General features: G+C 37.8%; 1 protein-coding gene across 3 annotated transcripts; it reads left to right on the top strand.

Annotated features, from left to right (window-relative positions):
• Positions 1-3090: 3090 nt before the first annotated feature.
• LOC103143090 (FXYD domain-containing ion transport regulator 6-like) lies at positions 3091-13900 on the top strand. 3 transcript variants are annotated; one of them, XM_007559491.2, is made up of 9 exons: positions 3091-3196; positions 7425-7481; positions 7608-7634; positions 9573-9596; positions 9795-9818; positions 11950-12024; positions 13388-13424; positions 13531-13568; positions 13637-13900. In XM_007559491.2, the coding sequence occupies exons 1-8, from the start codon at positions 3106-3108 to the stop codon at positions 13550-13552; spliced, it is 357 nt and encodes a 118-aa protein (XP_007559553.1). In that variant the 5' UTR covers positions 3091-3105; the 3' UTR covers positions 13553-13568; positions 13637-13900. The 3 variants fall into 3 exon arrangements, with proteins under 3 accessions (XP_007559553.1, XP_016530557.1, XP_007559554.1); XM_016675071.1 differs by having other exon boundaries at positions 13531-13579; positions 13626-13900; XM_007559492.2 differs by lacking the exon at positions 7608-7634.
• The last annotated feature ends 3164 nt before the right edge of the window (positions 13901-17064 follow it).

Here is a 17064-nt window from a genome sequence, read left to right as displayed (position 1 = left end):
CTGTGAGTAAGACTTGAAAATGTTTGCTCTTAGAAGCTCTGCAGACCAGTTGACTGGTTTTGAGCTATTTTGTACAGGAGACAGAAGTGTAGGTCGGTCCCCCAAAATACTTGCAGCTGTGGTTGCAGCCACACACAAACACAACCCCCACCACTTCCTGTAAAATCCTGGATTACTAACATACTCTGTCTCCATGGTTCCTGATCACAACATCAAATTCTATCATAGAGGAAACTTTGGGAACAATGGTGAGAGCAGTGTATTTCTGTGATGTGTTGACACAGAGGAAGAGCAAAGAAATTCACTTATTTATTTGTGCATACATCTGAGAAAACATTTATGATTTTCCTACTCCTAATGCACAACAGTGTTGCTCTGTCAAATAAAATCCAATTTCAGTTTCCTACAGTGTTAGCGTTCTGTCACCATGCATAGTGTTTGGCGTTGCCTAATTTATAGAGTAACATCTGTGGTGTTAGGGTAGGAATTGACCCCTTGATTTCTTCAAGAGAAAAACAACAACATCTTTTTTTAATTTTTGTAGTGTAATAATACAAATACAAAATGAAGGACATATCAGTACCCAAAGTGGCCTTAGACTGAACATCTATGGAAGAAGCTGCACCCATCTGTCCCAAACATCCCTTAAGGGAGCAAACTTGTCAGACTTTATTTGAGTGTCTGTTTTCAAATCGGAGGGTTCTTGAGATCATTCAAATGGTCTAAAGTGACATTGCTACTCTGAAAATATTTCTACCAGATGATGTGTCCCAGAGGTATTCAGTGGTCTCGATGCTGGATCTGTGTAATCCAGCAAGAAGAAGAACACCAGTATACAGATTCAGGTATTCCTCGTCAAAATCGATCCTTTTGACTTTTTGTCCTTCAAGGTTTGTTATTGCGATTCTAACCTTTTCAGTGGCATTTGCATGACCAAAAAGCATGTCTTGATTTCACAATTCTTCTCACAATGAATCTTGTGTCATTCAGATGACTTTTGCAGTTTCCCTAGTCAGAAGGTAGCTGGGTGTTTTGGCTTTATTTTGTTAATTCCGAGGTTTCTCACAAAGTCAAAAAAAATCTTAATGTTACCAACAAAATTTATGTGGTCAAGTGCTTTTATGCACTTCAAAAAATGATGGTGGAGGTTCATGGTGGTAAGGTGGTGAAATTTAAAGAAGTCCAAGGAGTATGAATACTTTGCAAAAGCTTTTTTTTTGTGTCCGTGGCCTCTGCTGCAGTTGGCATATCGAGAGAGAGAAATTCCATCACCAACAGATAATAAAACACAAGGCCCTTGTAGAAAGAGGGAATCTGGGAACAAATACAAACTATGGGATGTTCTGCTGACCAACCATAATGAGGCAAGGGCTTGTTTCCAGTTTGGATCAGCTTTGTTTTTGCTCACTTGGAAAAGAATCTATCAGTTTTTTCTTTTCTGTTTTTTTATTTTTTTATTTTTTTTAGGTTGTTTGCAGAAGAAGCAACCTTACGAGGACTGTTTTCATACTGCCCCTGTGACAGACTGCTATGGCCCTGAAAGCACTTCGCTGTTTATGCTTTGCCTTCACAGCACCAAGCTTCTCCCCCAGAGCCAGTAAATTACTCCACAGTACAACAAGCTCACTGTTCTACTCTGCTTAAGGTCTCTTAAATTTGCCTATAGGGAGCAGAGAGAATGATCACAGCTCATTATGACGTTATATTTTAATATCCCTGCAGGCAACAAATTTTTGTTTTCCAGCAAATAGAAATACATGTACAGCACAGGAACAGAGTGGTATGTAGCTGTGGCTGGGGTTTTTTAACAGTGCAGGGCAGCTCAGGGTAATTTTTGGGAGTAACTTCAGTGGCACCCCGCCCCCTCCTCTACTTCATTCCTGAGACAAAAACCAAGACAGAACAGATCTTGACTAAGTTGTGCAGAAGAGCCCAGAGTTACACATGTAGAAATGCAGTAGAGTCATTAATTATAAGGTAGTGATTTTTTTTTTCTTTTTCATTAGCTAGGTTTTATATATATTTGGTTATCTTGGCTCAAGCAACAACTGAGTGGGAAACTTTCTTGGAAAGTTTGATTTACTGAGGATCTCACAGTTGCAAGCGGCCGGTGCACGGTAAGCGGATTTTATGGAACAGATTTGTGAAAATTTTAACTGATTCATTTGCATTTAACTTGCAGTCCAATTGATTCTGCTGTAAGCTGACAAGAAAAATTAAAAACACACCTTTTCCTTAACAGCAGCCTTATTTATGAGATGTCCTAGTTTTGAGTTTTCTTTTTTTTTTTTTTTTTTCTTAAATCACCAGGTCGCAACTTCCATCCCCCAACTAGAAAAACCTCCTCTGTGTAAATATAACCCTGTCTAACTACTATGAGATATGGGATTCGGTCACAAGTTCACATGGTCGTGTTTGTGTTTCTGTTCGCAATTTCCTGTGTGATTTTAGGTCCAAAACTTATACTTTCTCATATTTTGCAGAACTTTTATGTCAAGCGCAGTAATTTCTCGGCTTTAATGGAGCTTGCCCTCATGCTTACACACCGCAAGTTTAGTTTACTTTCGAAGGTGCTGGGGGAAATCTCTTCTCAGGCAAAGTATCGCGGTAGTAAACGATAACAACAACGCAAACCTGAAAAAGGGGACCACTGTTCACTGTCTGATATTAGGCAGGAAATGGGTCTAAATTTAAGTGATGGATTCAGGTTCCAGTTTTTTGGGGGGTTTTTTAGCACAAAGCTGGAGCATGAGCGATGTCAAGAGAAGATTAAACTCGTGAAACAAATTATTTTTTATTGCAGGAGGGTTGGTTAATAGAGGAGCATTACAATAACTTTCGAATTACAGCAAGAGCATGCGGTAATTATTCAAAGAATAAAACAGCTACATTCTTTGTATTTTTCCTAGCTCGGCTTAATACAATATAATACAGTATACAGTGCAACATTCAATTGCACTGTATAAAAGTTTGTAATTGTGCCCTCTGTCCCCGATAACAATCGTTTAATTCGTTGTGAACATGTCCTAACTTGTTTTTCCGAGCCGCCTTTGTACGCAACATAAATGTGAAGATGCCCACGCCGATTTTACACCTGGTCCAACGATGGAAACCCGCCACTGCGCAGAGCTGCACATCTCTGAGTGTGTTAAAGCCATACGAAGAAACATGTGCACAGTTTTTCTAAGCAAGCGGAGTAAGTTGTAATGTTGTATGCTAAATAATGACTAGTTATGCCGGTACATCAAGCTTGTTAACGAGAAGCTAATTTGTTTGTCTGTGTTCAGAGGTCTGTATTTCTGGTTACATTTACTTGAGCAATTTTTTTGAAAAAGAGAGAGAGAAAAAATAAAGCTCTTATGTGAATAGTTTTACTTCCCTATGCTTTTTACAGAGTATTTTGAACTACTCATACTTGAGTAGATTGATTTTGTAGTTAAATAAAAGAGATTGGAAACATTTTTAGATTTCTGCAATGCATTTGAGCTAATGTTTATGTGAATTTTAGCATAATTTCTCAGTCTTTTCTACATGTCATTGTTTTCGTGTTAATTAACATGGTTATGTTATTTGAAAGGTTACATAAACATATATTTATACTACATTAAAGTTCTGTCTACTGTGCCCCCAAGATAAGCCATTGCCCCCTTGGAGCCGGATCTGGGTACTTTGTATATATATCCTTTATCTCATTAATAAGTGGCACAGTGCTGTAGGATAGTCTTTCTTACATGTTCCATTTGTTTTTGAAGTATAAAGAAATGAGCATTTTTGGTGAGTTTTCTTGCTAATATAATTTTTGATACAGTCAAGTTGTCTTAAAAAGCAGTGCCGGGCATGATGTGATATCTGATTTGAGAACTTTTCTTGGATGTTGGAGACAGATTTGCTATATTTTGGTAATACATTTTTCCGCAAGCTTTAACTTTTTCCATCTAGAGTTCTGACTTCAGGGTCATTCTTGTTTCAGCTAGAAACTCGAGAAGTTCAATTTCAAGTGCAAAGAGAATGTGTCGTTAGTACTGCAACTCTTTTTTTTTTTTTTTTTACTTGCAAGTAGAATATGCTATCATCAGGTGTTACGTCTTTCCTAGATCTTAGCTACAACTTCTGAGACTAATTGAGTGTAGCGTAACTTAATTTAAATTCAAAGAACAAGACATAACCATTGCTTGAACAAGCACAATTCAAAACAATTCTAGGTCATGTTTCTTCTACACTATTTAGCTGTTCTTCACTGGGCAGCCCAGCTTGTTGCATAACCACCAGTTGATTGACAGCAGATGTAGACTTGCTGATAGTAGGTCTAACATAATAAGTTGCAAGCAAAAGTTGCATCTGATAGAACTCAAAGAAAATGTGAGTATCAAACTTTAGATTTTCCCTCTTGGAATTTTGACTTTGTGGAAGTCTGATAAAGTGGGTCAGTGGTTAAAGCTGTCTACAGCAACTATTGGTCAGGAAATTGTAAAAAAAAATAAAAAAATCTGCATGATTCAATCCAGTTCTGATGTTCATTGTTTAACTCACACCAGAACAGATTTAGAACATTTTGAAACATATTAAAATCCTGAAATGATTATTCATGCAGGAGCAAAACAAAACACACATCATTTATCCTACTGTTACGATGCCAAAATCCTCAGACTCTCAGTTGGAGTGAGCTACTAGTTATTTTGCTCGAGTTTCTTGGAGTGATCCAAATGAACAATGTTCTAATCACATAACTAGTGGCATGTAATCTAATTGCCATTCTCAGCGATAGCTGACTACCAATTAATCAATTAAGATTGAAGAGAAAGAAACCATTAGATGAGTAGATAGAAGAGGTTATTACTTCAGAAACATTTCCAGCAGCCATGTTGGATTTCGAGATTTGGGATGCTGAGAAACATCCCCACTTGAAATTTCAACTTTAGGTGACTTTAAAGTCCAAACCTAAATCCATCAACAAAATATACCAATGGAAAAGATTTATAGTTTTCTTTTTCTTCTTGAATGTTTTTGTGAAGAAAAACAAAAACAAGTGATCTCTTAGGTCAGTACTTGAAAATGTTGGTATTCACAAAGGTCATACTTGTTGTAAAATAGCTTAAAACTGATATGTTAACAAAAGCAATCTGAACCAAACTATCTTTTTTTTACCTGCTAAATGACTGTGTAAACTCCAGTTTATTATAATCCACTTCATTTCACTTAAAGTGCTGCTTTATATGTTTTATTTTTTTTTACTGTCTCCCCATTATTTCCTTTTATATAACTCAGAGGGCTAACAAACAAGATTATTGGATTGCCTCTTGTTCGAATAGCTCGTTGTGTGTTTGTTTGATTAAACCTGATTGGCAGTTCTTTGTACTTAATCCTCTTCCCGGGGCTTGAAGCGTTCATTTTTCTCTCTGACTACAGCACGATGTTCACACCCCCGCGTTGGTTGTGCATGAATCCCCAGCAGTGCTCAGGGCCAAGGAGGGAAGCACTGGCTCCGCTTTGATCTCCCCAATGCAAAACGTTTAATTTCATGGCTCAACCGCACGGCTAAGTTATATCTACCTGTGTTGCATTTGTGTTGCCACGACTCGGGACCACACTGGCATAATCGGTCTGAGGAGCAGGCAAAATCACAGTCGGTGTGTGATCTCCTAAAGGAGAGCCTTCTTCGGCTCGTGTGTCCAATTGCAAGAGGTTGTCCGGTTCCTTGTAATCTTAAGGGTGTAAGAGAATCCCAAAGGAATGTTCTAGATAATATATAGATTGAAAAATAGCACCCCCGTTACCCCCCACTCATGGTGATGACCCTGCGAAACCCACTAGCCAAATATCGAGTGCAACTTTACACCTCTCTTTTCGTTGCACCCCTCTGCTGCCAAGAAAATGTTCTGAGATGGAGGGCCAAAAATAGACACTCTTCTCCTACTCAGCCTGGAAAACAAATTATGAAGGCACAGATCCTGCTATGTTGTGTCTACAAAGATGGAGCATTATGTTCCTGTAAGGAATTAAATCATCGAATGGGTGAGGCCTACTCATGTAACTGAGTTTACTTTAGTCTTCATAAGGGTATGATTTTATGTTGTGTAACATTATACTTCTGAGTGACTCAACCCTGAGAATGTCACAAAGATCCAGTGAAAGTCTGTCAAGTCACATTACAGTGGCAGACAACATACCCTTTTAGTCACAAACGTTAATGTAATGGGATGCAATAAGACAACTAAAAGCATTTTATAAGTGTAAAAAACAAAAAAAAACAACAACAACAAAAAAAAACAAGAAAAAGGAGAAGATCCATGGAACCACATTTTGCTGCAGTTACACCCCCAAAGTCAGTTTTGCAGATTTGGGAAAAAAACATTCATTTTCCAAGTCTTGCCACAAATTGTTAATACATCTGGACTTTTACCTACCCATTTTAACATGTGAATATGCATTGATTTAAATCATCCAAGACTATCTCTGCATGTATGTTTAGGGTCAGGCTCCTGTTGGAAAGGTGAAGCCTCTAACAGGTTTTCTTTCAGGACTTGCCTGTACCAACCGTCTTCCCTGGAGCTTTAAAAAGCTTCCCTTAAGAAAACCCTCACCCACGGCATCATGATGCCACCATCATGTTTCGTTGTAGAGATAGTGTGACCAGGGTGACGTGCAGCGTTAGTGTTAGCGTTAGCATAACGTTCTGCTCGGAGGTCAAAACAACCAATTTCGGTGTCATCTGACCAGAGCAGCTTGTTATTCAGGGCGCTGCGTCTCGCATTTGGCTTGTGACAAACTGCTAAACAGAACTTCTTATAGATTTCTCTTAACAATGGCTTTCCTCTTCTTTTGAAGGTCAAGTTGGTGTCAAATATTTCTCAAGCAGTTTTCAGCAACTGTGTCGCAATTACATTGTTTTTCTAATATCATGCAGCCCTAATTTGCAGTTGTGCCATATTTTATAACCTATCCCTGATTTTATTATTTTATAACCTATCCCTGATTTTTATGCACAGTCATGTCCCTGATCTGCCTGCTGTGTTCCTTGGTCTTTATGATGCTGTTTGACCACTGATGTTAACCTACAAACCACTTAGATCTCAACTGAACAGCTATATTTATACTAAGATTATATTGCCAACAAGTGGACTCTTCTCCCTTATGAAGGCAATTTTATTTGGATTTTATTCAGGGGCATCAGAGCCAGGGGGGATGAAAACTATATGTCCTCTTCCTTCCACTTCCGATTGTGTGCTCCTTTACATTGGTATGAAATTCAAATAAGACAGATATGAAGTCAGTCATGAACACAACATTCTGTCTTTGGTGAAAACCTAACTTATGAGCAACATGTCATTGCTTAACTTTCTAGAGAATATCAGCTAACTATGCGTAAAAATAAACCTCACCTGACTCCTTAATCCTGACTTGTTCCTCTATTTTCATTCAAACAGGTACGATGGATCTTGTATTTGTGGTGGCGTTCAGCTCTTGGCTGGCTCCTGCACTCGGTGAGAATGAATTTTCTATAATTGCTTTGGCGTTCGGACCCTTACGAACCCCAATGTGCAAGCGTACTGTTCGCCGGCACGTTGCTGTAGTTGGTGTTTTAAGTTCCTGATGTGTGTGTATGACAGGGTCAGCGTTTGGCAGGGAGGTGTTTGGTAAGTTTCCTGCATCAGAGTGGCCTCTCCCTGAAACTGCATGGCCTTTACTCCCTCGTCTTGTTTTGTCGGCTGGCTTTTTGTGAACAGCACCACTTGTTTGAATTGCAGTAAATCATTTTTCATCCCTCTTTTCAGTTTGTTTATTTTTTTTTTTTTATTTGTCTGGAGAGTTTGCTTTATGCCTGCGGTTTTCTCCCAGAAAAGGGTTTTTGTTTCTGCAGTTTGAATAATCAATCATCCAGTGCTGCCATTGTTACAAATACAAATCTCGGTCTCTGACTTGTTTCCCTCGGCGCTCCACATACCATCAGCAGGGTCTGATGCTAAGCAGATTTGCCTACACTGATTTTTTTGTTGTTGTTGTTGGGCTTTGTCTTTTTTTTTTCTTCTTTTTTTTTTGATTCAGTCTCGTGTCTGACTGCAGGTCACTTTTTAAAGCTTGTCGAGAAGCAAAACATGTTTTTCACCTCAGAGAAAAATACCAACAGTTTACATTTATTTTGTCTAAGAATGAGGTCAGAGGTAATTTCAGGACAACTTCCTCCTCAGTAAACAGGTTGCAGTGTTTTGTTTCTTTTTTTTTTATGAAATGCATGTAAGTCAGTGCAATCTACTCTAAAGTAAAAATTTATTTTGGAGCGGATAGATTAATTGTTAGGTTTTGTAGTACACTATATCCAATCGCAATTGTACCCTAGGACTTAGTTTTAATATGATTTACAGAGTCTGATGATATTAGTTATAACAACTTTGCATTAAGTGATGATGTAAAATGTCAGATGGTCTAAACATCTGACATCTCTTCTTCCATCTGGCTCCTGTCTAAATGTTAACGTTCACGCAACGTCTGCTTTGTGTCTGACATAAACCTAAGCTGGTTGCTAAGTAACCCTGCATGTTTCCGGTTGGTCCACTTAACTTAAGGTAGGAATTGGGACTTAACAAGTTAAGTTTGCTTTTTGTCAAAATTTCACAGTTTGGGCTCCAGGCAAGTCTTGATTTCCATGAGGAGGCTAGGCAAGAGAGACGTGTACTAGTACAAACAACAGGGCAATAAAACAAAAATATACTTGAGGTAAACCAATGTTATTAGAATTTTACAAATGTTGCTGCATGCTGATCCCCTTTTTTAATGGATGACTGTTTAAAGAGTTGATTGTTTTGTAATAACTTCGATCTCCACACGTAGCTCCTACATGTGCCTTTCTTTGTTTACCAGCTTCCTTTGCCCTGCTGAAGTAAAGCAGGTGCAGCATAACGCTGCCGGCACCATGTTTAGTGGTCGGGGCGGAGTGTTCAGCATTATACAATGTGTTTTAGTTTCCTGCCTTACATAACGTTTGCATTGAGTCAAAATTATTTGTCTCATTTGATCGCGACGCCTTCTTTCACACGTTTGCCTTCTCCCACACTTGAATTGAAGCATCTGCTGGCCTTCTTTGAACAATTGCTGAACCTTCAGCAGTCAAATTGCAGTTACATTTTCTCCTCTTCCATAAAGAGGGCTGGACAGCATAAAGGCCACATTTGTGAGGCGGACGACTAACTGCTGTCACATCCACAGAACGTCTCTGAATTGTGGATTTCTGCATCTCCTCCAGAGTAACCTTGGTCCTATTGGTTGCTTCATTATGCTATAATTGGATAATGTTACTAATTAGATTACCTTTGGAGAAAGTTTGTTGCCCTTCAACATGTCTAGGGGTATCCGAGGGAACAGAACTGCACAACAAAATGTCTTATAGTTAAGATTTATGCTGCACTTTGCATTGATCTGTCTCATAAATTCCTTATAAAACTGTTGAATTTTGTAAAAGAAAGCAACTATTAATTTTACGGGGTGTACCTTGTGAAGCGTACTCAGCTATTGTCACTTTTGCAGTTTGCTGACAGGTACTTGAACCACCACCTGAAACGTTCTTTTCTCTTTTACAGTCTCAGCAGCAGACGACGAGAAAGGTGAGGACAGCTAAAGAGAAAAGCATAAAATAGTAATATTGTTAACAATTTGCTGCCATTTAAGTCAGGAGTGTGAGCAACCGAAGGACTGAAACGACGGCAAATCCGTCGTCTCATAGGAAGAGTCTGAAGTGTGTCACTGGTTACATCTGCCTCTCATTCATTACCTCCCTGTCTTTTGGTCTTTTCTCCTTCCAGACTTCGACAGCGCTTTTCATTACGGTGAGTGCTGAGCACGCAAAGGTTCTCCTTTAAACAGTCGACGCCGCTGCTCAGGAAACATCTGGGAAGTCGAGATGAGTTTTTCCAGAGGTGATGGAAAACTTTCACCTTTTTGCAGCGAGTTTTTGCAGCGGAGCCAAAAGAAGCACTTGACATCCTGTCTGCTGATTTTAATAGTAAAACAGCCACAGTGTATACTGCACAAGAAAATCCCAGCTGTTTTAAGTTTTTTTGTGTTTTGACCAAACTGATGGTCCGGTATTTTACGTTCTGTTTATGTTTGAGGTTAGATTAAAAAAAAAAAAGAAAAAATCAGTGAGTTGCATGAGCTACAGTGCCTAAAAGTTGTTTGCATTTTCTTTGTTTTGTTTTTTGTTTTGTTTTTTTTTCAATAAGTCTGGGTTTAGAGTCTACTGGAAAGAATATTGGAAATAAATAACACGATTCATCTACAAATGGAAAAATGTTTTGTTTTACAAAAAAAAAATAAAAATAGCTAGCTGTTGATGTCAACAAATAGCAGATGTCGAATAAACTGTAGAATATAATGCCTAGAAATTTTGACCTAAACTAAGATTTTAAACACCTGCATAACTGACTTCATATTGTTGAATTTTCCAAAAGCTAGACATGGAAGGCCAGTTAAAAATACCTCTGCTGATTTGTTTTTATTGAACACAGAGGCCGTTAAAACTATGCAAACCTTTGCTCTCTGTATCTGACGAGCTCCAGACATGTAAAGACAGACAGGTAAAGATTTCTGTTAACTCCTGATAAGCTTGAAGGAATTTCAGTCGAGTCATCAACTCTTAAAACTTTGATTTTTTTTTTTTGTCGGCCAGCCATTGGATGTGTTCTCATTATACATTTCTGAATGTCACAGAACCGAGTTCTAAAGATAAATCTGCATGCCTTTTTCAGATATTTTTGTTGTCTTGAAGGCCACCTCACAAACTGAATGTACGAAATGTATTCATGTTCTCACTTTGGTACTTGTTACTTAGAGGAACACGAAGTCTTTTTGCAGTTTTAACATGCCGCATTGTGGAGCTAATCTTCTACTTTGTTGTTATTCTTTGTTACGCAACGGAGTTATTGCAAGCATGCAAAGTGTTTCTTAGTTGCGGCTAAGCATCTGAGAATGTTCTTATCCTTGTCCCTCCTCTCCTTGATCTTTTAAGAGCATCAAATGCCTCGGCAGTTTGTCATCCCCGCTGTAAGATAACCACAGGAGAGTCCCGAGATAAATGCAAGATATTTACAGCTTTCTTTTGGGTTTTTCCTTCGTTTCCCCTGCGACATACAGGAGCGAGATGATGCTTGTTTTTTAAAGGTCACAAACCAAACATGTTCAAAATCACTGAGTAGATAAAAAAAAAAAAAAAAATCAATTTAAATACCTTATTTCTTTTTACACTTTGATTATTTTCCGAGTTCAGTTTTATTGGCCACTGTAATCTGACCTGGGATCAGAAAATGTTTTAATTTTCCAAAGCTTGCCTTGCACATTCCTGAGCAGAAGTTATCCACTGCAAAAACACAAAATCTTAGTGCACTTTAAATAAGACAAAACTAACCTACAAGTAAGTTGTAATATGTACAAGCTTGTTTTAAGTCAGTATTTATTCACTATTGATTAAAAGTACTAGCTCTAATGGTAGTTTTTTTTTTTCTTTTTTTACTTATACATTTTTAAAGATAGATATATTTTTTTAAACTTGCTTTGAGAAGAATATTTTCTTCCAGTGTTTTTACTATCGGTTGCTTTGCTTGCGTGGGAAAGTTTTTCTGCTCTTCTTCCAGAGAACTGTTGCAAAACAAACTAAACGAGATTGCAAATGTTTTTAAAGTCAAGACTTGACACCAACCTTGAAATTTGTTTACAGATCTGCTGTCTGCAGCTTTTCTGATTTTTTTTTTTTTTTGGCATCCCATCAAAACCATTATGAGATAGCAAATTATCTCTGCAGTACTTTTTAATTAAAATTTCATTCGGAAGCCTCAGAAAATACCTCAAGATATCAATTTTTTTATGTCCTAAGGAGAAAAACGTCTGGATGTCTCCTTTCAGCTTTGCAGGCATCTCCCCAACAATTTTATTTGATTTATTTATTTATTTTTTTTATTTCAGATTATGAATCTCTGAGAATCGGCGGCCTGGTTTTTGCTATCGCTCTGTTCCTGCTGGGCATTTTCCTCGTCGCCAGTAAGTATACAAGTTTGCGACAGATGTAAGACGTCAAGCTGAAATTATGCTACAAAGCACGCAGACTCCTTTTCCGGGGCTCAGAGATTCACGCACACTTCTTGGAAAGTGTGCGTTGGAAAGTATCAGTCAGTCGCAGCATTTCGGCCATCATAGCTCGTCCTTCTCTTTTACTCATGGCGTCGTCTCAAAATTCCTCCTCCAACCTGCCAGCTCATCCTGCTGCTTCTGCCAGTTAAAGATGTGAAACCATAACTAAGCAATAAATAATTGAGTGAGACTCAACCTCTCTGCAGCACGTCCTCTGTGTGTTTACAGGGACTAAAGTGAGTTTCAGACATTTCTTACAGAAAGCCGGCTTATGGAAACTTTCGGAAGGTAGAATAAAATTTCAGTATCTACAGATGCCTATGAAACATCAAATACTAATTTAATCTGTCTTTATATGTTAATCAAGACCAATATATCTTTATGCTCATATCTTTTTTTTTTTGGTAGTATTATAAGCTTCAATGAGATTTACATATGTGTAACAGCTCAATGGAAGAAATAATGCAATGTTTATGCCTTTTTTTATCGGTAAACGGATGCTACTTTAATCTTATTCCTGACACAAAATAGCTGTTTAAGATTCATCTTTCAGGGTGCTAAAGCTTGATTTATTTTCTATATAATTTCCTGTTAAATTGAAGAAAGTCTGTTTGATCTCATTTTAATTTAAAGAGCTTTTTAGGCAGTGTGTCATCAGATTACATTACATGAGCCAGGGGCAAGTAAAGGAAGGGAAGCATAAACAGAATTAAAAGATGCACTCATCAAGGAATATTTACTGTCTAAATATTTAAATTGAACAAAAAAAAATGACAGTTTGAATCATATAAGGGAAAATTAAAAATTTCCCTCTTCATTTCCCATTTGCTTGCAGCAGTGGTGGTTCTTGCTGAAAGCTTGGGTTTCAGCAAGAATCCAAACTATTCATGTGAGCAAACATGTTCACACGGATAGAACATTGCACTCCAACCAAAAATGTCAGTAACATTCTTCTGGTATGAGTTTTGGCTGTGCTTTTGGCAACTCCTCATATCAGAATTGATATAATTTATTTAAATGAGTTGGTTTCCAGGAGTAGAAGTCAGGGGATATTCTAAAATAATAATAATTTAAAAGAATACAGTGAGAAAGCATAAAGCTGGAATGCATCCCTCACTTGCTGCCCAGAACATCCTGAGTTGTTTTATTTGTAATTTTATCCAGTTCTTTTCATCAATGGTGGTGCAATGTCAAATTTTCATAACAGCACTCTAAATTTAAATGTTATATTGAATATTTAATAATCTATCCATGTTTTTTTTTTTTTAAACAGCTCGAAAGTGTACCTGTTCAAAGAGTGACAAGCCAAGGTGAATTACACAAAATAAGTCAAAGATGTGCTTTTGTTTTTATATTAGAAAGGTACAAATGTACAAATGTTGTTTTTACACAAATACCTATCTGTGTTTCCTTTAGGCCCAGGAATCCAGAAGTTTAATCAGCTAACCAGAAAGGTATATTTAACATTTTATTTAATGTTTACTGTTATGACCTGACTCAGTTGATGTCTTTGCGTCTGCAGTTTGCCTACTGGCGCCACTAGATGGAAGCAAATACCGCGAAGACGGCAGAGAACGATCCTTTGAAGAGGACAGCATTGAGCCTGTTTAGATGACATAATCCAGTTGTTTCTTTCTTTTTTTCCCTCCTTTTTTATGTTTTTATCATCGATAACTGTCACTAGATGATGTTTTATCTTTATACAGTAGGAGTAGTGACTTTCATTTTTATCTTTCTGATTTTCAAACAGATGCTAGATAATAAAGCAAATGTTTGAAGAAAAAAAGTTTGCTTTGATTTATTTCGTCCTATATATATATATATATATATATATACACACACACACATATATATCTTTTCTTTCTTACCAGTGTGGTTGTAGAACTGCGAGTGCGGCCATCTGGTGTGCTGCGCTCATGTTTCTGCTGACGCTGCACACCATTCAGTTACACATGCAGTTGTAACTACCAGCAGTGTGGGAGGACTCACTGCATTATGCAGCATTCAAAAAGATTTTCTTTAAGAACTACATTGCACCCTTCTTTGGTTTTCAAGCTGCTAAATGGCAGCTTTACGCTCTAGTGTGCTGGTAGAGCTGCTGTAAGAGGAAACACTGCATAAGGGTGTATTCCCCCAACACTGCAACAGAGAACATGGGATGGGCTGCATTCACTGCATGCAAACTCATCTCTCTGGACATTAATAGCTGGAAAGTAGATGCAATTATTCAGATTTTCTCAAAACAAAATATGCCATTTATTCAAAAATTTTTCCCATGAATTAAAAAAAAATGCTCACAAAATAAGACTTTACGCTCCATAGTAGTTGGATATTGTCTCTTTGTTATATCCATTTTTTTATTTATTTTTTTCCGGGCTGGGCCACCGTCTCCTTTAATCTGCAGCCTGTGTGCTTCATCACTATTGGGATTGCCCCTCGATTGCACCAGTAGATGCGAAGAATGGATGCAGTTTTTCATGATCACCACCAGAGGGACGCCTGCTGAGCTTGTACAATGCAGTCGCAGTAAGATGTTCTGCCTGCTGCACTGCCCAGTTCCTCCATCCCTATCCAGGCTGTAACTGCAACCCAGCAACTTGCTAAATTTCCAGAAGGAGCCAGAGCTCTTCGGCATCTTTGCATCGCAGCCATGGCCACCGCGGGTTTGTTCTCTTTACTTCTGTCTGTGACCATTTAGTGCTCGTAAAGTTATTTTTGGATCTAAAGGAGAAAAAAAAAATGTAATTTTAGTTTGTTTGATCCCTGTCTTTATGTTTGATTGTTACTGAAGCAATGGAATCTTGTTAAAGTAATGATGCATGGATCAGTGTCACGATGAGGGAAGTTCCTGAGTAAACTACCAAACTGAGAAGGTCAGTTTTTAGCACTTCTGCTAAATCAGAACAGTTTCACAGCAGTGGGGAAAGCTGTGGTGTTACACTTGGGACTGAGAGCTCAATAAAACCGTATTATTGGCAGCATCTCCAGGCTCTAACACTTTTGCGTTTCATGAATTCTGGCAGCAAAAGAAATAATTAGTAATTGTTGAAAATTACATAACTGCTTGCTTCTGTTGAAGCTCTCACACCCTCCTTTCCCATATTCTTGTCTCTGCTGCTGCTGCTGCTGCTGCTGCTGGCTTGTAACCCTTTTTTTTTCTGCTGAGCGAAGATGCTGCATTGAGTGCCGTTCTGTGTAGGGCAAGAAAAAAAAAAAGCTCCCAAAGTGTGTTGAAGCCAAGTCTGCAGACATAGGAACAGAAGACCTCGCTCAGTTTCAACACAACCTTAAACTGTTCTGCTGAAATCAGCGGTTGTGGATCTGTAAATGACGAGAGTCTTTCTTTTACAGAATCAGTGTTTCCAGACCAAAGTGACTTTCATTATGGTAAGATTTAATCCAGTTGCAGCACCACCTTGCAAAAATATGCACANTTTTTTTTTTTTTTTTTACATTTTGTCACATTATAGCCACAAACTTCATGTATTTTACATAATAGACCAAGAGAAGGGAAGGTATAATTGAAGTGTGAAACCCCTAAGCAAGACTGGAGGTTTGTCATAGAAAATCAGTGAACAAAAAGCAACCATGAGGACCCAGGAACACACCAGGCGGGAAGACATGCAGCAGTTAGAAAAAAAAAAAAAATAGCCCAGCTTTTATACAATCTCAATGTACAAACCTACTAAGATATGGTCATCTGGGTAAAAGCATCAGGCAAAAAGAGCATTAACACAGACCAGGAAAGACCTACAAGAACATGATGTGCTCAATGACAACAAAACAGATTTTTTTTTTTTTTTTTGGCTTTTGTGTTAGAGGCAGTTCTTGAAGAAAACAGTTTAGCTTCTAAAAATGATTTGGGAATTGGGTAAAGATTCACTTTCTAGCAAGGCAATCATCATAAACCTACATCCAGAGCTACAATCGGACGGTTTAGATCGAAGATGATCCATGTGATATACTGGACCTAAATGCTTTTGGTAAATGATCTTCATCCAATCCTTTGCATCGTATTTTATTTTATTTTTTTAACATTAATAGCTTTACTTGTTTAAGTCACTTGTCATTTTATCCCCTGCAGATTATGAGACACTGAGGACTACAGGCGTCATCCTTGCTGTCATTATGTTTGTCTCTGGCATTTTAATAGCCCTGAGTAAGTTTAGATTTGATTTTATGTTTTCAAATATGCCAATAATACTGAGACTTTAGTAACTGTACAAAAGATCAAACTTCTGTAACTTATCTATCATTCCTCAAACAGGCAAAAAATTCACAAAATGCTTTAAATCCTCATCCAAGTAAGAATTAAGTTAGATTTAGCGAATGATCTGCCCGTGCATGTTGTATGTATGAATGATGTTGAATTGACTACAGAATATATGCGGTGGGAAAAAAATAAAAAAATCTGTTCTTGATACAACTTAAAAAGATTTTTTTTTTTTTTTTTTTTTTTTTTCCAATTTTGCCCTCTCCCTTCCTGGATGCCACTTGAACATAAGAGCTTTCTCCTTCTTCAACCAAAAATTCACTTCCATCACATCAGTGAGTTCATAAAACAACCATTAGAGGGAAAAGAAAACACACATTTTTAATGCTTTCTTAACCCTTCCATCTCAGTGCTTGGCCTGAGAGGCATTTGTTTAAATGTATGCATTCAAGCAGACACTCCTTGTGTGTTGGTAGTGAATGTGGGAAATCTACTCTCAGCTGATCGCATGTCGCTTGAATGGCAAGAGAGGAATAAAGACGAGAGCTGCTGTTTCAGGAGGACGAGGACTTGGCATTTTGGTCTACGGTCACGGTGCTTAAAAGTTTGAAAACTCTTAAGGTTTCTGTTTTTATAAGCCAAAGATGCAGAATAATCACATTTACAGAAATATAATAAAAACAGGTTTTACAGGAGACAAACAGGTGTAGTATGAAATGATTTTATATATATATAAA

The sequence above is a fragment of the Poecilia formosa genome, unplaced genomic scaffold (assembly GCF_000485575.1).
Source record: "Poecilia formosa unplaced genomic scaffold, Poecilia_formosa-5.1.2 Scaffold105, whole genome shotgun sequence".
Taxonomy (NCBI): domain Eukaryota; kingdom Metazoa; phylum Chordata; class Actinopteri; order Cyprinodontiformes; family Poeciliidae; genus Poecilia; species Poecilia formosa.
This window is presented reverse-complemented; position numbering and strand designations above follow the sequence as displayed.

What these genes read in the sequence shown, in the direction of transcription:
- LOC103143090 (XM_007559491.2), top strand. Translation starts at nt 3,106, where the DNA reads ATGGAAACCCGCCACTGCGCAGAGCTGCACATCTCTGAGTGTGTTAAA. An exon ending in CGACAGCGCTTTTCATTACG is followed by an intron (nt 9,819 to 11,949) that starts GTGAGTGCTGAG and finishes TTTTTATTTCAG; the next exon opens with ATTATGAATCTCTGAGAATC. An exon ending in TCAAAGAGTGACAAGCCAAG is followed by an intron (nt 13,425 to 13,530) that starts GTGAATTACACA and finishes TGTTTCCTTTAG; the next exon opens with GCCCAGGAATCCAGAAGTTT.